At 39.0% G+C, this 21528-nt stretch overlaps 1 protein-coding gene across 1 annotated transcript in view; it reads right to left on the bottom strand.

Annotated features, from left to right (window-relative positions):
• Positions 1-21528, bottom strand: part of GALNT16 (polypeptide N-acetylgalactosaminyltransferase 16) — a 185488-nt gene that overhangs the window by 44298 nt on the left and 119662 nt on the right. Inside the window, exon 4 of the mRNA XM_014068864.2 lies at positions 4189-4256. Coding sequence (XP_013924339.1) covers positions 4189-4256 — 68 coding nt within the window. The remainder of the gene's footprint in view (positions 1-4188; positions 4257-21528) is intronic.

The following is a 21528-nucleotide window of genomic DNA, read 5'->3' as shown; positions in this document are numbered from 1 at the left end:
AACATGCTCTCTTTTTACCATCTCAGCTAGCAATATTTTTTTTTCTTCAAGCAACAAAAGAAGAAACTTTTCTTGGCAATTTTACAGCTAATTCTTCTTATAAGAACTACTCAGATTTGCAGGCTTTTGCTAGAGATAGATAAATGCACATACAAAGTTCTAGGGAAATAGAAGGAGAGAGATATCAGTTTATTTTATTTTCTCCTTTTTTCCAAGAAATGGGGTTTGAAAAGATATTGTTACTCCAGGACCTGGAGAAACCTAAGATTTGGCACCGACTGATAGTTTTTTGCACTCTTTTGTTGGTCAAATGGAGAGAGAGTGAAAGAGAATGCACAGAGTAGCTCATGTTGTCTCAGTTCTGTTTTCCAAAGACTGCAGAAATGAAAAGAATCACAAATTTTAAAATGGCTTAGAGGGATTATGGAGCAGAATCTGTCAGGTGTTATCTGTCAGGGTCTTAGACACACATTTGTATTTGTAAACGACAATGAAGCATCAGGTAAGTGATTATTGAGTAATCTGAGGTAATATTCCACATTCCAATACACAATGTACACAATAGAATTGGAAGATGACTCTTAACATCCTGGATTAGCTTTCATTCCAAATTCATTGGAGTGTTATTTTGTCTCCCTTTCATTTGGCTCAGTCTGAATTACTCTATGAAGCTAGGATATTGGAAATGAAACAGACTCACTATCACAGAGAATGAATTCAGCACTGTGTATGTTTGTCCCTGGATCAAGAAATATCAGATGAATCTTCTTTCCTCATGTTGATCACTCGTAATCCCCCAGCACTAGACACAGGTACATGTTCTGTTCTATATTTTGTGAAACTGTTTATATCAGTGATGGCTAAACCTTTTCTCCTTGCGTGCCCACATCCATAATGCAATGTGTCCTGTCCCCCTGCGCATGCGCACACAGCCCCCCCATGCTCCCCCGCTCCTGCACGGATGCAGGATCCCCCCAGGATCCCCATGTGCATGTGTGCAACCCCCCCCATGCCCCATTTTGGGCCTAGCAGGCCTCCCTTAAGCCTTCTGGGACCAAAGATGGGCCTTGGGGGGTGTGTGCCGTACCCCCCACATGCTCCCCACACACACACGTGTGCGACCCCTCCTGCCCCCCCAATGCATGATTACCACATGTGCGGGAGAGACCCAAAAATCAGCTGGCTGGCAGGAGGCGCAAACACATGCGTGGTAGAGCTGAGCTGGGCAACAGCTCGCGTGCCCGCAGAGAGGGCTCCGCGACCCATAGGTTTGCCATCACAGGTTTATATCATCTCTGTACAACTCAGATATCCTGCAAAAGTACTGTAGGAAGTTATCACCCAGCCTCTCCCAGAAAAATGAAATAGCCTAGGAAATATTGAAAAGACAGAATATTTCTCTGGATGTGAAAAGAAAGAAACATGTTTTAAAAGACCGAATAGCTGCCTGCAGCTTCCTGCCCATCCCCACTTTGTCAATGGGCCATTAAGAAGGCCAAGATAGTCCCTTTACATAATAAAGAGTTCTCCCCATCAGCTCCAGGGGGATGGGATTAAGGCATGATAATATTGGCACTTTACCCAACTCCCCACATGGCATCTGAGAACTCAACCAAACCTGGATTCAAAACGCAGCCTAGAGAGTTGCCCCAGCATGGGCCCAAGGGAGTCTGACAACCAATCAGAACACAAGATCAAGATCAAAGGCCAGAGGGGGAAAAACCAAGGACTCCGCATCTCAGTCCTTCCTTCTCTTCTTCTCCACCAACATTGAAGCATGTGATCACCTTTTCTGTTCAGGACTCAAGCCATGTGGTCCTGTCCACCAATAAACCATCAGAAGGACATTTCTTTCATCAGTACAAAGGCCACCAGCCAAGTACTTTACTTAGCAACTATCTCCTGGACCAATTCCATTTATACAGTTCCCACTGTCTGAAATGTTGTTCCCATGAGTATGTTGTTCTCAACAGTGTTCAGCTGAGATCCCCCTTCTTTGATACCCTAAAAATTCTTAAAGAACATATGTTGAAAGTCAGCAGAGAAGGTGAAAAATCGGAAGGCTTGTTCAGTATCTGTTTAGATAAGATGCTTTATAAATAATGACATTTATCCAGTGACCACTATATACCTGAAACAATGAGACATCCATGGATGGTAAACAATGCAGCAAGATGCAACAAGAAAATTAAGATGTGAGATAAGAAATCTGATGAGATGTTTTCTGACATTCTCTAATAAATGAAGGGAGTGACAAGAATTCTTCAAGCCTCTTGAGAAACATCTTGTTTTATCACACACCTAAAGAAATTTTTTAAAAAGGTGTGATTTAAAATGTGAAGCCCAAAGTGAGAGAGTACAATTAGATTCTTGCCATGACTTTTCGCATGAGAAAGAAAAATGGATTAGATGTGCAAGGCAGCGGTGTTTCTGCTGCTGTCTTTCATTCTGCTGTGTTGTCTTTACAGTTGAATACAGGAGTGATGCAGGATGGATACCCTCAGCTATCTATTTATTGCTACCTTGCGATTTGTAAAGGAATTGAACCATGTGAGTTGAATATATCTATTTTGTATTTACATTATATAATAAACTGTTCTTCATCTAGACACTCTCAGGCAAACACACATATTTTTAAACTGGATTTCTTTTGATTTTACTTTTTAATCCCAAATTGTTAGCCTTGTCTGGCTCCCAACCACCGATGGCGTACCATGCATATTTCCAAATATTGGCTATGCATCTCTTTTGATTTAATTTCATTTTAAATTTGTGAAATTAACAGATGGAAATAAAACATATGGTGATAAAAAAGAATGAAAATAAGCTGGAAAAAAACCAAAAAAGAGGGGAAAGGGAAAAAAATCTGAATAACAAGGCACAGCCTCTTTAAGATTGTATTAAACCTAAACCATATCAAAGCATAATGCCCCATCTTCTCCTTTCTATGATTTAAATGCATTTCAAAGATTAATTCTTGAATCCATTTTAACATTCAAAGTATTACGTTCTTCCCACCTACATAAAATAATTCTTAAGCTCATCACCCTTTTCACAGTGGTAGCCTCAACTTTCCATTGTTCTTCAGATCAGTGAGCTCCCAAGTCTTACACACAGCAACCATACCACAATGTGTTTTTAAATCAGGCACAGAGATATATAATAATAGGACAAGCCATTTCCCACACCCATTGGAATTTGTTAAGATATTACTGTATGGAAAGGGAGCATTTATGCCATTCCATCCATGGAATTCCAAGGAATTCCCAAAGAGAATTGCCTTTTGTACCAAAATATTTTTTTTTAATGAGAAGGAAAACTCACAATACAACTTTTGCTTTCACAATTATTAAGGGTTTGGTGATGGGTGATTTTTCATCCAAAAATACAATAGGGGAGGAATGAGTTAATGTTCTTTATCATGAGGGGATTGGGATAAGCTGACCCTAGGAGCCTAGCAAAAATAATCATGCTCCCTGCCCCAAGCTGCTATTTGAATTTTTAAAATAATTATAGATGCAATTGTTCATAATATCTTCAATGTCTCACTGAATTTGGCTCTCAAAATAATTTTCATTGGCTGAGGTTCTAAATTATTTTAGCCATATATTCTAAAATTTAGTGAAATAACCACTAAAAAATCCATCTGCAATGCGGGAGTAAGCAGTATGCTCTTGCTCAAGGTTCCTGGTGGAAGGATAATGAATTTTGCAATAGAATTCTACTTTATTGCTCTGGGATAATTCAGCTCTATAAAAACCTCAGCAAGAACAACTCTCATCTACGAGAAGCACAATATAGCATGCATTATCTTCTTTGTCTTAAGCTTATGTAATTGGGAATTCTAGCTGTGCACGCTACTTGCTATCCCTATGATTATGGCCCTCAATTGATAGTTAATGAAATCTAATAGAACAGTCTAACTTTATGGTTAGGATTGTCTTTCTGAAAAGGTATGGGGAAATGCCATTTTTTTTTCTTTCTTTCTTTCTTACACAGCTGCTCCCCTCCCCCCCCAAAAAACAAGAAAAAATTAATTATTTTCCAATTAGTTCTTTTTCTCCAAAAAATAAAAATGAGATGAAACATCAGGAAGGGAAGGAGAGAGGGAGGGAAGGAAGAAAGGAAAGAAGGAGAATAAACATAATGAAAACATAATATAACAAAGGGAAAAAAAGTAATACTTACGATCCAAGCTGAAATCATCCACTAAAATTATTTCCTGAATCAAGTTTGCAGGAGTGCGATTTAGAACACTGTAAAAAATAATTTAAAAATCAACAATAACAAAATCCAGCATTAATTGAAAGCAGTTTTCCATGCATTGACTGCCCGCAGTTTACCACTAAAATTTTCTTCCCCAAAAAAGTTATTTCCAAAACACAGTAAGAGTCAAAAATGGCAACCTAGATGAGACAGCTTAGATAGCCTGGATGCTATGTACAGTACTGTTTTAAATGCCTTCATTTACATTTATTTTTGTTACATTCGTGAATTAAAATCTTAAATAAACAATTAAAAACAATTAGCCTTGAGGAAGTCTGATGTGAACTCTGCCTATTAAAAAAATAGGGACCCAAGAGCTTTTTCTATCCAGGAATCCGTGGGTGGAAATAAAGCCTGTGGAACATGCTTCACTTTATACCTAATTTTTGTTTAATAGAGGGAATTAAATGAAAAAGGGAGAGGGAGATCTGTGAGCAGTGATTGTAAAATAGATGTATAGAAAAGAAAACCCATTTAGTTACCCATGCATTCATCATGCTAATGTACTACACTGTAATTCAGTGTAAATAGCAGCCTTGGTGTCACATTCCATTTCTTAACTCAAATTATTGCTTTTTAACATATTACTACTTTGCAGTAACTTGTACCCTATCTAGATTATTTCCAATTGGCGTGCATGCTAGTTAAGAATTCTCTGACATTAAAAGAATACAAAGTTGGCTAGATTTATCTACACTGCTGCTTATTTATTCCAGATCCTGCTAGCACAGTCTTTCCATTCTCCAAATATGTTGGGTTGCAATTCCCATTATCTTCAGCTTATTTGGCTATTGCTATTTCGTCTAGCACAATGAGAGTTATAGTTGATCCAGAGGCATTCACCAGGCGGGTAATAAAATAAAAAAAAATCTAAATGGAGCCCATGATGGTGTAAAGCACTATTGAAGAGAACCAAATGGGAGAAATTCTAAAGATACTCTAGCACAGTGATGGCTTAACGTTTTGCAGATCGAGTGCCCAAAGTGCACGCCTGAACCCCTCAAATGCAATGCGTGTGTGGCCCCTGCACATGCGCTCTGCCCCTGTGCATGCATGTGCATGTCCCTCATGCCCCCCCTGGGCATGTGCGCATCCTGCCCCCTGCGCATTTGTGGCAGAGACCCAAAGATCAGATGGCCAGCAGGAGGCACGTGCACATGCATGGCAGAACTGAACTGGGGAGACAGCTCACATGCCATCAGAGAGGGCACTGCGTGCCACCTCTGGCACATGGCTCTAGCATTTTTAGTTCTGGTAATAATCCTTTGTGTAATCCTTACATATTTCATCTTGTTTGTCTATATCCTGATATTGTCTCCTCTATCGTATATACTACTATACTATGTATACTACCCACCATGCAGTAGACAGAGCAAAAGATTAAAAATTACAGGAATGAGCCCAACACAAAGATTAAAACTTACCAAGAGGCGCCAATCCATTTGATTGAATATGCCTTCCAGGCTGAGTTTAGCCATCAGGTATCCCCGATTAAATAAGACCCTTTCCTCAAAGAGATTGCTGTTTCCATCAGCAATGCTAAACAAGAGCCACAGCTCAACAGGGTGTCTGACTATAGAGTGCTTCCTCTTGGAACTCTTGCTAAATGCACTTTCTTGGAATTCCTAAGGAGCTGATTTTCTACACTTTCAAGGAACAAAAAAAATGTTTTCCTATATGAAGGGTTTTGGGGGAAGAGCTCAAAGGGGAAACTGTGGAGTCCTAGAGTGATACGTGACAAATGAAAGGGAGATCATTCATACAAATTCTTTGACTGTTTCATTGTCATGCCTAAACTTACATACCCCACTCATGAGAATATAATTGAATCTTACTTGTCTTCTTAAAGACATCTTGAAAGCAAATTCTCTTCTATAATAGTGAATAATTGCAATTTGTTTATTTATTCGGTCAATGGCCAGCAAAACAAACACTAAAAAACAGTAAACACAATCAGGATCAAGAAAGAGAAGCAGGTGTAGCCACGCAGCAGCTATGATACTTGAATAGGAATTGGTAGAAAAGAATGCAGGACAATTTTTCTGCAGAACATTATTTGAACTAATGGATGTAAACTAATCTGCCTGGTTTCCCAGACTTCAGAACCATCGTGAGGGAGATCTTTCTTCTGAACTTTTTCAAATTAAGTGTTGGACACCTAGTAGAACTGTAAAGCTGGAATAGGTAAAAACTACTCTTCCAGAACACCCATAGTGTTCCAGAACACTTTTGAATGAGTATAAAACATTCTGTCAATATTAAATATTATCATGAAGCCCTAGCTTCCCTGAGATACCCAAGACGCAGTGTTGCAGACTGCAGTAGAGATATATCTTGTGACAAACCAAACACAGTGCACACCAAAGCTACGCCATACAAAATGCTCAAGAAACAGTGGCCACAATCCAATCCTTCTGTTTTATCAGAGGAGCACAATATATACCAGCACCACTGAAGTTTTTTTCAGTTCAGGGTTATGCACAATTGCCTTTTAGTGCCCAGTTAGGTACCTTATTCCTTCTTTACCCTTCTCAGAAGGGTTTAATCCAAATTTCTAAGGGCTATATTCCAGTTAACCCTCTGCATTCCTAACACAACACTAAGGTGGGAAGCACGGTTGTCTAATGTCAAAACAGGTACATGAACTTTCATCATAGCACTCTGGCTGAAATTAATGTTCTTTCCTACAGCTATTTCCTTATGGAGGATAATTATAAATTAATATGGGGTAGGACAAAACAACTCCAATATCTTGGCCACTCCAAGGAGATGATCCAAAGAGTGATAGGTTATGAGCATGCACTCAGTATCAAAGATGCAGCTGTAGAGGTAGTCAACAGTATTAAGTATTTGGGGGTGCAGATCACCAACAATCTGAATTGGTCTCTCCACATGTCATCCGTAGTGAAGTGTGCAAACCAGCGTGTCTGCATTTCCTACATTGGATGAGGAGAGCACATCTTTCTCCTTCTCTGTTTTTACAGAGGCATGATTGAGACAGTTTTAACAAATTGCATCACAGTTTGGTTTGGTGGTAGCAGTGCCTCAGATAGAGAGTGGTAAGGACAGCTGAGAAGATTATAAAAAGCTCATTTCTCATTACTCAGGATACTGATTATAAGCGCTATGTGGTTAGAGCTCAAAGCATTGTTAGAGACCCCACACACTCTGCAAGGAGGTTTATAAGTATTTCTAGCAGGAATATCTGACTCTTTAACAGCTTTGTTCCCTATGCCATCTGTCTGGTAAACATGCAAGATTCGTTTTTCTTGCCATGTACGTGTATATATCCGAACTAGACTGTGTTGTTTCTCTGTGTCGTATAATATATGTGGGTATGTGCATATTTGTTTGCTTGTTTGTTTCGTTATACTTATGTAGTGTATATTGGAGGTGGTGACTCTGGTAGCTGTATGCTATGAAATTTCATTTTGATACATGCTGATTAGTGTACATTTAAAGTGGCAATAAAGTTATTCTAAGTCTAAGTGCATTTAAACAATGCATTAAAGACCAGAAAGTCCAACAGGACTTGTCTGCTCCACCAAAAATGTCTTCTTGAGTAGTCAAACACCCCCATCAACAAGAAAGATATTTATATGGATTGATGAAAAAAAAAAATCCCATAGAATTGAGATTGTACCCCAGTGGTCAAGAAGCCCATTGAAACCTCAACTCATCTTCATGTTATGTTATACCCTCTACGGACTCATTTTGTATCACCAGGTGTGGTAAAATATCTGGAATTTTCTAATCTTTTTTATGTACAGCTATTACTATCTGATCAGTATGATACAGTTTCTTGAACAAAGCTAAATTTGGCTATATTGTCTTTAAAATTAGGCTGGCCATTGATGATCTCACCACAAACTGCAATATATGACTATGTCTTGTTCTGTTTTATTTTCATGCTTTAATTTTTAATCTGGTCTGTGACCGTAATAAAAGATTGATTGATTGATATCTTGTTACCACCTTGACAGCCATCTTATGTACAGCAAACGGGAAAAAGAGAACAGTCATGACAGATAACTGTGGGGTGAAGAAGTCAATTCAATAAAACAGGTCTTGACTGACAACAAACATCATCAGGATCCACTAAAATGAATCCCTCATCAAATTTTAACATGACCTCAAGAGCTTTCACTCTTAGCCTTGACCTATCTATAGAATAAATCCAGTTTGTTGAAGCCATGGTAGAACAACCCAGTTGACATATAAACATATTATACAGGAAATCCTAAGATTGCCATGTTTACTTTCACCCAGAACATACTATCCAAACCGTCATCTGTAAAGAGACTTTCAGCTACCACTATATTTGTTCTGACTCATTTCACAGAGACGCTCAACTAATGGAATTAGTTTTAACATTAATTAATTGGGATTAAGTAGGAAACAGGCATTCAAAAGACTGAGGTACCCACCCAATGAGATCAAAAGACAAATTAATAGAACCAGATTGATTTCCAGAGATTACTTACTAAAAGCAGACCACAAAAGCAGAATGACAGGACAAAATTGGATGCCACCTATATATATGCAGGTCTTGGCGTATTCCGATCTTTTCCCATGTAAGATTGAGAGTATCTTGGCGACGTTTCAATGAGGTCCCACTCGCCATCTTCAGGCTGGTGCCTTTGGCTTCGTGCTTGTGCGAGCAAAGTGTGATCGGAGCAAATCGGAGCCAAGATACTCTCAATCTTACATGGGAAAAGACCCGAATACGCCAAGACCTGCAAACCTGTACCCGTGAAAAATCTACAAAAACAAATACACACACACACACACACACAGGGTTTTAAACACATTACAGCTGTTATCTCATAAAGATAAAGGTAAAGGTTCCTCTTGCACATGCATGCTAGTTGTTCCCAACTCTAGGGGGCGGACTCATCTCTGTTTCTAAGCTGAAGAGCCAGCACTGTCCGAAGACGTCTCTTTGGTCATGTGGCATGACTAAACGCCAATGGCCCACAGAACACTGTTATCTTCCCACCAAAGGTGGTCCTTATTTTTCTACTTGCTTTTTTTACGTGCTTTTGAACTGCTAGGTTGGCAGAAGCTGGGACAAGTAACAGAAGCTGACTCTGTTACACAGCACTAGGGATTCAAACCGCTGAACTACCAACCTTTCTGATCAACAAGCTCAGCATCTTAGCCACTGAGCTACCACATCCCATATTATGTTATTTCATAAGGTACTGTACCTGTAATCAGCTCACAAATACCTGTATCCACATATCCAACCCCTCTTCGTTCTCCCATAACTTCATCTCAATTGAAATACTATCACAGTTTAGTCACCCCGTGCAACTGAAGCAGAGAGCTCTACTTTATTAAAGCTTATGCCTTTAAACAAACTATGTTAGTTGGTGCTATCAGAATCCTTTTCACCCCAAAAGGAACCAAAAAAATGCTAGGAGGAAAATGGTTTCTAGCATAGATGTCTCCTTGTCCCTTGATAGGAGCTTGTGATAACACTGTGTGGGAACTGAAAATAATTCACACACAAGTGTGGTACACCTACTTTTATTTTATAAGGTGATTTTTAGCTATTGAGTATTACAGAAATGTAATATATTAATAAAAATAAAGTTTACAGACATCTGTTGCCCTCTAATCATGTGGTGCATTTGGTCACAATGCTCAATGGCATGACAATGGTTTTCATGGCTAGCTCCCAATTACCAATAATGACCACTTTCCTTCAGGATTTCCTGCCAGACATGGGATTCCTTTGAATATCTCTTTCCTAAAATTATGCTCTGAAGAGAAAAATGCATTGGATGCCTCTTGGAATAGGCAATGGCCTGGTTATTTATTATTATTATTATACTTTATTCATTAAACATGAAACTCAGCCAACTGAACATTCAAAAATGCATTACAAATACCATTGACTGGTCCTAATGGTTGATACGGTATGCTGCCAGCGTTCTAGGTATCAATCAAGTATCTTCTTAAAATATAAGATGTTCCAAGAAGTGCAGTTTTTTGTAGTTCTGCTGGTGTTATTGCAGGAAGCTGCAATTTGTTGATGTATCTTGTAAAATTCTTGGACATGGTGTCAAGTGCCCCGATGACAATGGGTATCACTGTTACATCCTTCATCCATAGACATGTAGTTTTGATGGCCAGGTCGCATATTGCATTATTTTTTCTAGTTCTTTTTCTTCAACTCTGGCATCTCCAGGAATAGTGATATCAATAAACTATACATTTCGGCCCTCTACAACCATGATATCTGGCATGTTGTGCTCCAAATGACGATCCGTTTGTATTCGAAAGTCCCACAAGATGATATTATTATTACATGGTTAATCTTTGGTGAGATTCACAGCCTTTGGGGCTGGTTGGTAGCTCAACCAGCTTGAGGACTAACCAAGGACCTAGGAACTGTTACGGTAACGTCAGAGGATATAAGCTGTTCCAAGTAGGGTGGTTTTTTGTAGAATCAGAATGTTCAAGTCTGATAAATTTAAAATTTCCAAATAGTGATGTAGCCCTTTAGGTATTGCTCCAAGGGCTCCAATTACAATTGGGACAACACACGATTTCTTTTTCCACAGTCGCTCAACTTTAATTTGCAAGTACCGGTACTTTGTGATTTTTTCTTGCTGTTTATCTTCAATTCGTGCATCTCCAGGTATTGCAATGTCAATGAACCATGCTTTTTTCTTTTCAACTATTGTTATGTCAGGTGTGTTGTGGGCCAAGTGCCTGTCAGTCTGAATTCTGAAGTCCCACAAGATCTTGACTTTCTCATTTTCTAAAACCTTCTGAACCTGATGTTCACAGTGGTTTTTGCTGTACTCAAATCCAAACTTTTTGCACAATTTCCAGTGAATGATCTTAGCAATGCGGTCATGGCGTTGTAGGTAGTCAGTTTGTGAAATTTTGCTGCACCCACTGATCAAGTGGTTGACTGTCTCGTCTTTCTCATTACAGAGGCGACATTTGCTGTTGGTGGTAACATGTTGAATTTTTGCCTTCATGCAGTTTATGGCTAAGGCTTATTCTTGAGCTGCCAAAATAAAGCCTTCTGTTTCTTTTTTCAGTGCTCCTGATCTTAACCAGTTCCAAGTTAGCTTTTGGTCAGCTTTGCCTTCAATACTTCTCAAGTATTGGCTATGCATAGCTTTGTTTTTCCAATTTTCAGCTCGCTTCTCAATTACTTCTTTTTTATAGTCAGCTTTTGACTTAGTTGTCTTTAAAAGGCCTCCTTTATTTACTTCCTTAATCATTGGCTCTTCACTTTTCTGGATGTAATCATTCAAGCTGTGTTGTTCTTCTTCCACAGTCTGTTTTACTTGTAGGAGTCCTCGACCATCCTCTGCTCTTGGTAGATATAATCGGTCAACATCACTTTTAGGGTGCAAAGCATGATTCATTGTCATAAGCTTCCTTGTTTTTCTGTCCAAATTGTCCAACTCCATCTAGGTCCAGTCAATTATTCCTGCAGAGTATCGAATCACAGGTATAGCCGAGTTATTTATGGCTTTTATGATGTTTCCTCCACTTTAATATCTTGCGAATTCGTCGAATGTACTTGGCTGAAGTTAATTCCTTGACTTTATTATGCATTAATTCAGAGGCCTCTAAAATCCCCAAGTACTTGTAGCCTTCTTCTGGTTTTGCTGTCTTTATCATTTCTTCATTCTCAAGTTCTAGTCCATCATCTTCTATGACCTTGCCTGCTTTGGTTGCCATTGTTGCACATTTGTCAATTCCAAACTGCATACCAATGTCTTAGCTAAATTCTTTTGTGCTTTCAATTAATAAATTTAGTTCAGCTTTTGTTTTACCAAACAGCTTCAAATCATCCATGTACACCAAGTGTGAAATTTTCAGTCCTTTCTTTGCAAGTTCGTATCCACAGTTCATCTTCTTCAAAATGATTGTCAGTGGTAGCATTGAGAGTATAAAAAATAGGGGTGAAAGGGAATCGCCCTGGAAAATGCCTCGTTTAATTTCAACTTCACCCAGTACTTCTTCATTAGCTATAAGCTTCATTTTCCAGAGGTTCATTGAAGTTTCCATGAATTTTTGTATGTAAAAATGTAAATGTATGTAAAGATTTTCAGGCATTACTTGACCCAGCTATGGGGAACTGAATCAAATGCTTTCTTATAGTCTATCCAAGCCATGAACAGGTTGGTTTGTCTTTTCTTTGAATTCTTTAGGATTAGTTTGTCAATCAGCAGATGGTCCTTTGTTCCTCTTGAATTTTTGCAGCATCCTTTCTGTTCTACAGGAAGCAAGTTATTTCTTTCCAAGTATCCATAAATTTGGTTTGCAATGATACCAGTAAGGAGCTTGTATGTTGTTGGCAAACAGGTGATTGGCCTATAATTTCCAGGATCCTTTCCTTTTTCTTTATTGTTTTGGATTAAAAATGTCCTTCCAGTTGTCATCCATTCATCATTTTCAGGTGTTTTTAAGATCTGGTTCATTTGGGCTGCCAATCTTTTGTTCATACTTGTAAGTGCTTTTTAACCAGAAGCCATGTAACTCATCTGGTCCAGGTGCACTCCAGTTCTTCACTTTTCTTGACTGTCTTTGCACCATTGCTTTTGTTATTTTCACATCTTCCATTTTATGCACTTTAATAGAATCCTCAATCTGCTGGAGCCACTTTGCATTATTATTACTATTATTATTATTATTATTATCATCATCATCATCATCATCATCATCATTATCTGATTTGCTAATCCACCCCTACACCCGCATTAAACTGTACTCTCCAGTTTGGCTCAACATTTGCACAGTCTCAGTACTCTTGCCAAGAAATGAGACAAAACAGCTGTTTGCAGCAAGCGCTCCCTTTTATAATAAAGGTGGCATCTGGTGATCTGGAATGAGCCCGAGAGGCATGTCTGGTTGATTTGAAAAGGGGTAGCGAAGTGGGTGGCTTTAGGGAATAAAACAATATTACAGTGCGGCCTGGTCGAACTCTCTCAAATTGATACGCTTCTATGAGGTTGTGCAAACATCAAACCCCTCCTTTTCTCAGCTGCAGAGCTGATTGTTGGGGTCTTATAAAATAATGACAGATCTAGTAAGAGGATGCCTGAACAAGCCATCAACCTTCTGTGTTTAGAGCACATCCTTCTGTGTTCAAAGCACCCCTTAATCATTCAGTGTTTCTCTCTAATTCAATATATTTTCTCTCAATCCATTTCTCCCAAACAATTCCTGCACAATGGCACCTCCCTGCCTTTCACTACTACTTCCAGCCCTCCTTTACATTTCAGTGTGGCATCACTTTTCCATCATTCCCCCTTTTAGATATACTGTGTGAGATACAGATACATACTGTGTATTTTTAGATAACGGCATACACTAGCAAAGCAAACTAATGCAGCTCTTCTACCTCTTATTCCTTCATTTAAAAATCCTTTTCATCTTCCACCTTTTCCCCCAAGCATGCAACTTTCTTTTTTATTTTCTATTTCCAAAATAAGTTGTGCCTATGCAAAATGTATTCTGTCAGTATATAGTGTGTAAATCTTGTATTTTAAACTTTTTCCTTTGCTAGTGCAAGAAGCTTTAACACTACTCCTATAAAGCTCTGGCTTTTGTTCTTGTAACAAGAAGCCTTTAAATGCTTCTTTTCCATTGCTGTAGCCTGCAGCCTTTTTCTTTCTTTCTTTCTTTCTTTCTTTCTTTCTTTCTTTCTTTCTTTCTTTCTTTTTTTTTTCTCAGTTTCAGGGTTTTTCCACAGAGCAGCATTAAAGCATGGGGACCCTGGGTTAAAGTATGTTGGCTTATAGAAATATTAGCTGTATTTCCAAAGTCTGTTTTACCTTTGGCAATGAAGTAGAGTATTAATTCTGCCCATTCAAGAAATGGAAGGGAGAGGAGGAAGGGGAGAATTCCTCTTTGGTGCCAGAGATTCCTCTGAGAGATCAAACAACTGGCACCAAGAAGTTTCTTCTTATATCCCCCTTTTCCTATCAACCCATGGCTGGGAGGAGAAAGAGATTAATTTCCACCCTTCTCTCCTTCACTTTTTCCCACAGGATGGTTTCCTAGTTTCCTTTTTTTCTTCTAAGGTCAGCTGCTGGTGGAAAAAAATCACTAATTACTCTCTTTAGAGAGTGATGGGGCAGACTTGAATGAGTGGCACAAGGGCTTTAGCCACTTTTTGAGATGCCCGAATGATGGGCCGCTAGTGCAGATGTGCTTTGCATCAGTAACCCATCAGTTGGTTTATTTTGAAAAAAAGGTTTTACCAATCTTCTGGATACAGTTTTACTAGCCTTATGGAAGACTGGTAGAGATAGCTGTACCTATTAAGGGCTAGAAGGATAAATTGGCAGGAATCTTAATTTTACCCCCATATTCAAAATCAATGAGTATTGCAAGGGAAGATTAACAGTTAGTAGTCACAACATATGGAAATAATCTATAGTGTGCAAACTAGCATTTGACTGGTTAAAGTGGTGCTTTCTCCTGCATTTATATTCTTCTGTAGGATGACAGGCAGAGACAAGAAAGTGAAGTGAGCCTTGTTCATCACACACACCAGCTGAAATTCTGGTATAGCCATGCTCTAAAACCCAGGTATATAAGGAATCCACATAAGGATTGTGACATCCCTGAATAGGTCTTCATAATCACAGTGGGGTTAGAAGAAGTAGGACAGCAGCCAATGACAGAATGGCTTGGAGGGAAGCTATCAGAGACTGGGGAAAAGAGGCATGACCACAAGACTATATACTAGCTTGCTGGAATGGAAGAATTGCTCCAGTGGGATGAATAGAAAAATTGCCTACGATGGGAAGACCAATCACTGAACACCACTGAACACTGTGAATGTTCCATTGAAGGAAACTGTTTTCCAACATCTCCTGCTTCCTTGATCTTCTTGGATAAAGTGTTAGTAGCTTAAACTATCTGGATTAGTTTAGGACTATTCATTGTCCCTTCTGAACACTGATTGGTTGTATGCCTTGCCATTAGCCTTTAATAAAATCTATAAATTGCATATGAATTATGATTTCATCATTGGGCTTCCAGAACACATAATACTAATCACAGAGTTATGTTCTGAGAGATTTGGTGCAGTAGGAGGCCTCATTTTGTTGTGTTCTCCCTCTATTATAAACTGTATCTGAAGCAACTTTTTTTACACACATTTTAAAAATGTTGAATATGAAAACATAACCTTGGAAGTACTTATCAACAAGCAATCACATACCATTCCAGAGATATGTCCTGCAGCATCCTGCAATGTATTGCAGTGCTTCCCAGATCTCTCTCAACTTAAAAAAGCCTTCTGTGAACCAGCTTTTTATTTCTTCAAATACTACTGTGTTGACTTTAAGTTTACCAGTGAACCAAGAACTTTTCTTATGGGCACTCTGCAGTCATATAACCCCCTTTTCCTCTCATCTGCTTTTACTTTCCAATGTTAACATCTCCTCTGCAATACAAATATGTACCCACAGCTGTCCACACTCTCTTAAACAGCTTGCTCATATGCAATGCCATATTTGCAGGCATAAGGCCATGATATTCTACCCATTTTGCAAATACCATTCTCCATTTCCTCAGATTTATAACAGGGATTAAACATTCTAATCTCTACAGACCTGAAGTAATCAAAACACCTACACTGCTCATTCCTAACATGCAGTAGAATTATCATCTTGTATTGTATTATTGATTATACACAATAACTATTAAGGAAAATTCAATGACTACACCTTCAAACAGTAAAAATTATGACAGGCATTAAAATAGCACAAAATCATGACTAAGAAAGAGAGTTTTGTAACAAAAGCTTATATTGTGGCTTGTATCAGATCATTCAGCCATCTCTCCAAAATTATTCACACACAATCTTTTCAGCCGTGTTGTTACTTGAGAGTAAATCCTGGGACCCTCTCTGTGCAAAATAAATAAGAACAATCTCAGATCTCTGGTGTATATGTGATATCTGATTTGTGCAAGGGAATCTACAGGGCGTGGTCAGAAAAGACAAGATGGCAGCCATCACAGTGACACGTATAAAACAAAATTTCAATTGCACCATCATGATGGCAAGGCCTTTCTAACCATGCCCTATAGATATCCCACAAATCTATGGCTGAGAGACCCCCAGAAATGGATTGTGAGCATAACCTTGGGAGACAGGAGACAAGGCATAGCTTAGACAGCAATTTGATAAATATAGTCTTAGCCCGAAGGATTATGAGGATAGAGAAAGCATCTCAGGAGTGATCCGTTCTTCCCTAATTCTTTGGAAATGGAGGAAATGCCTTTCGCGAGATTCTGTAACCTTACAATAAAGGTAGTATTGGTACCCACAGTCTTGGTTTCCGGTCTGAACAACTTTAAACAACTGATATTATCTTAGTATCTGATATAGCTAGAATTTTGTTTGAGGTACAATATTCTACTTTTTAATGGATTTTCAACATATAAACATACAAGCAATTTGAAGGCAATTGCTTACGAAGCTTCTGCATGAATTTAGCTTGGTCCACTTATTTAAACTTAGTCATTAGCTGAGATTCATAAGGGCTATCTGAATGCTTGTTTTCAGACCTGCTCATTAGCCCAGGTTTTCACATTTACTCTTTGAGTCTCACTCTTCTTGAAAGAGAAATCCCGTGGGGTTTCTGACCATTCGTGTCAGACCTAGAAACTCATTAGCTAACTTTCTAGATTTGGGCTTTAACATTTCTCATCAATCGGTCTTCATTGCTGCCATTTCCCAAAGTGACATTAAACTTCTGTTTAGGAAAACAACTCTGTAATCATCTCTAACAATTTAATTGCATGTAATTTCAACAGGTGCTACCAGAACAGCTAATTAATTAAATCAAATCATCCCTTAATTGTCATGGAAGGTTTAATCCACTGGCTTCACTTTTCAGGAGGGGAAAAAAAAACCAGATCTGTATTCGAGTGTGACCAGACGTCACAAAATAAGCAGACAGTGCAGTTTTTACACTGTCATTTTCTGCTTGCCAGATTTTGCTGCAGTCCCGTGAAAGCTTGTGAGAAGACAATGTTTGGAACAGAACAGACTTTTCATACTTCACATACCCCACGGCACTTCACAGTAATTACTTAGAGGAAGGGGCACTGGCTAAGTAAAGACATAGCAATTATACTCACAGTAATAATTCATGCCCAGCTGAGTGCATTCAGAACCGTTTCACTTAGATACACGGCTTACCTCAAGCACCTTGGAAACCTTGCTAGAGTTTTGGTCCTTTTTTTTTTTTAATTGAGCAGAAAACCAGTTGCAAAAGAAACAAAGCAAAAGATGCTTTTTGCAATTTTAATTAATTTTAATGGCATTTGTATTTGTTTTATCATTTTTGTATTACTGTTGCTTTACTTGTGAGCTTCCCAGGATCAGTTGCAGAGGTGGGTTCCTACCAGTTCGCACCTATTCGGTAGAACCGGTTCGTCAAATCTACCGAACCGGTTAGAAGAGGTTCCACCAGTGGACCTGGAAAGCAGGCCACACCTACAGAAGAGGTTCCAAAATTTTTTGAAACCCACCACTGGTCCTTGGATATGATTATTCTACACTATCATGCTCATATTTATAAAACTCAGTGCCTCTGTGAAAGGTAAGGATGACTACTGCGTTTGTGGTGCAACCAGAACATTGCGTGTGTTGAAGTTGTTTTAATGCAAAACAAAGATGCCTTTTAAAAAACAAGTTTACATCATATTCTTATGCATACCAGTGCTGTGTGTGAGGTAATTTAAGGTGCTTCTGACAAGTGTCGTCGGCATCTTCATATCCAGTCACATGGGTGGCAAGCCACTCCCATCCGGTCACATGGGCGGCAAGCCACTCCCACAAAGGAGGCCACACCCACAGAGTAGGTTCGAACAATTTTTGAAACCCACCACTGATCAGTTGGAATCGAGCAAGATTCCCCCCCTCTTAAGAGTAGGAATTCATTCAAATGTTCACAATAGTGTGAGGTGGGGGCATCTTCCCATGCAACTTGGTCCAATATCAGAAACTATTTCTTAAGCGGAACTTTTCCTTTTCCTGAACTTTCCCTCAAATATAAAATTAATTTGCTCATTTCATTATATTATAGCTAAACCACTTCACCTTGCCTCTAGTTTGTGTAATATCAGACATGGTGCCCTATTGAAGTTTCTTTTCCCAACCATTTTAAGGAATTCCTGAATGGTTTTAGAAATTTAGATTTTATTGCTGCTAATGACTGTGATTGCTTGCTGTATTTATTACCCATATTACTACTACTGCCAAATTTCACTATATTATGCTCTGTTGTAAGTGGGCTTTCAATTTTTTTTAAAAAAAATTGTTGTAATTGATTTGTACACTGCCTGAAGCACTGCATACATTGAAAGGAACACAGTGGGAGGTCTATGGGACTGAGGGGGAAAAAATCACAACATGCTGGGAAAAAAATGGAAATCAGACTCAAGGTTTTTCATTGGGACTTAGCAGAACCTTCTCATCAGGATTTTATTTCGCGCTGCACAAATGGGGCGCTTGCCTTTGGTTCCAATCATAAGGTAGAACTGATCCAACCTTGCTTTCAACTGAAACGGCATCTCACCCTACCCCAATCATCTCTGGTTGGACCACCTCATTATGCATAAGGTCAAGGTCAATCAATCTTCTGATTCTGAGTGTTCAAAATCCAGCTGATATAGGATGTTGTTAATTAATGTCTACTCATCTCTTTACCCTTGCTTCTCTTTATAAACCTTTGGAGAGACACAAATCAGAATTTATCATCAGGAGGAAAGACTTGCATTTATAATTATAAATGCATTCCCAAGCTCCTGACGATAATCAGGGTTTAATAGGAATCAAGATTCACTAGTGCATCAGCCTTAATCTTATAGTTCAGCTCTGGACAAGTGAACATGATAGATTCCATGAAGCCTAAGCTGAATGCCTTTTTGCCAACTCTGACCAGCAACTATTCTCTGTTAAAGGCAGAGAATATGGGAAAGAAATGGGAAGGAACTGATTTTAGCTAATATTTGTAATTAGTGATTTGACATTTAAGTCCACTTCTACCTCAAATTTGACTAGTACATGCTGTCTCAGAGACTGTCTGCATTTGAATGGTGTGCCTAGTCTTCACATTATGATCACTTATTCAGAGACCATTCAAATTGGCAGTGGTGTCAAATGAGGGGACTTATTGTGAAGTTGTGAATTCTCCAACACTGAAAGTTTTTAAGAAGAGATTGGACAACCATTTGTCTGAAATGGTATAGTTTCCTGCCTGAGCAAGTGGTTGGACTAGAAGCCTCCAAAGTCCCTTCCAACTCTGTTATTCTATTCTTCTATTCTATTCTTATAACAGGTCCTCAGAGTTCCAGTTGTCTTAGCACCCCCCACAATCACAATTATGATCTGTGTTCTCAGCCACCCTGTTCTCAAGCAACAGCAAGTCGCAGAAATGTGATGGCAGCTACCACCATTCTCTGCTGGCTCCATACAAGTAAAATCAATGGGGAAGCCAGCGGAAAGCTATGGTCATGTGAGATATTTGCTTAATGACCCTTGCTTAACAACAGCAGCTGGGACAGCTGGGATTGCCATTGCTAAGTGACATGGTCATGTGACATCATTCTTTAGTGTTTTATTGCTTAGCAATGTCATAACCAGTGGTGGTATTCCACTGGTTCAGACCAGTTCACCTGAACAGGTAGCAGAAATTGCAGGTGGCCCCGCCCACCTGTTAGGCCATTTTTTTAGGCAAAGCCCATGCGCGGAAGGTGCATGTGCACTCATATTTGCGAACCAGTAAGGAAGGTAAGTCATTACCACCCCTGGTCACAACCCAAGGACTACCTGTAAAGCAACTGTTTCAAGCACGAATTCTGGATATACAAAAGGCAAATGAACACTTTATTTGGCTTATTGGCTTTTAGCACCGGGGAACACAAAGCTATTTTGAGCCTACCCTGCCTCCCTACAGCTCCCTGCAAGCAAATGCCCTAGGTGGAATAACAGGATATTTGCAAGACATTTATTCTCACTAGCATGCAATGCCATCCCTCTGTTTGCAGTCCTGAGATAAAATGCCTGTTGTTATTCACAAAGCAGTTTTGTGCAAGACCCCAAGACCCCAAGTGAGGGGAAGGAGTTCTAATGAATAATGGATTAATGTCAGAGTTCTCTGTTGCTTTCCAGCTGAGATTCATTCTCATTGGCTCTCTGTCCACCCCACGTCCACCCCCTTTCCCACTATCTTTATGTCCACTTGGGGAAAAAATTCCCTGTGGCTGACATGGTAGATTGCTAAAGGGACTCTTTGAATGAATTTTAAATATATCAAAGAGCAAAGCACTTTTTTATTTCAGGAAAATCAAAGAGTAAATAATCTTGCTCAGAAATAAATTGGAAAAGTGGTCAGCTTAACCCAAAAAAGAAAGTCAGAGCCACCGAGCTAAAAGGAATACAATTTTAAAAATTATGCCAAGCATTGGCATATTTGGCTCTTACCTAGGACCAAAGTATGGGAGGAAATAAATTGGCTATCATGTAGCAGGTACCAGTTGTTCCTATCTGGGCATGATAGTTACTGTCACATGACCAATTAATTCTCTATCTCTGCAACAGGTTTTAAAAAAAAAAACAATTTAGCAATCTTTACCTATTAAATTTACATCCTGGCTTGTCATCAAAAAATCTATTTCCATCTACGCTTCCAGCAAATAAGTCATTAAAGCGACATTTTCAAGATTACAGGGAACTTATTAGGATCAAAGAACTGAAGCCAAAGTAAAATGAGGCAGCAACTGTAAAAGTAGAGAGAAAGTGCCTTTTTCTGGCTTATTTTTTTAAAAAAGATGTATTTAGTCAAGTAGGTGATAATCAAATAGGATCCTGCATTAAGCGATTGGATTTCAGCAAAGGCCAGATACAGATTCAGAGAAAAACATGGCAGTAAATGTAGTTATGTATTACTGTTTGTTTTCAACTCCTGTTTCTTTGCTCTGGAATCGGCATTATATGTTATTCAAGATGATCAGCCTTGTAGGCATAAAAATTTTACACTGAGAAATGGACTCTTAGGAACTCTGTCTCTATAAAGTAAGAGCCGAGGTGGCGCAGTGGTTAAATGCAGCAATGCAGGCTACTTCAGCTGACTGCAGTTCTGCGGTTCAGCTGTTCAAATCTCACCGGCTCAGGGTTGACTCAGCCTTCCATCCTTCCGAGGTGGGTAAAATGAGGACCTGGATTGTTGTTGGGGGCAATATGCTGACTCTGTAAACCGC

The sequence above is a fragment of the Thamnophis sirtalis genome, unplaced genomic scaffold, assembly GCF_051295495.1.
Source record: "Thamnophis sirtalis isolate CommonGarterSnake01/CBP01778 unplaced genomic scaffold, rThaSir2_p1.2 scaffold_1, whole genome shotgun sequence".
Taxonomy (NCBI): domain Eukaryota; kingdom Metazoa; phylum Chordata; class Lepidosauria; order Squamata; family Natricidae; genus Thamnophis; species Thamnophis sirtalis.
This window is presented reverse-complemented; position numbering and strand designations above follow the sequence as displayed.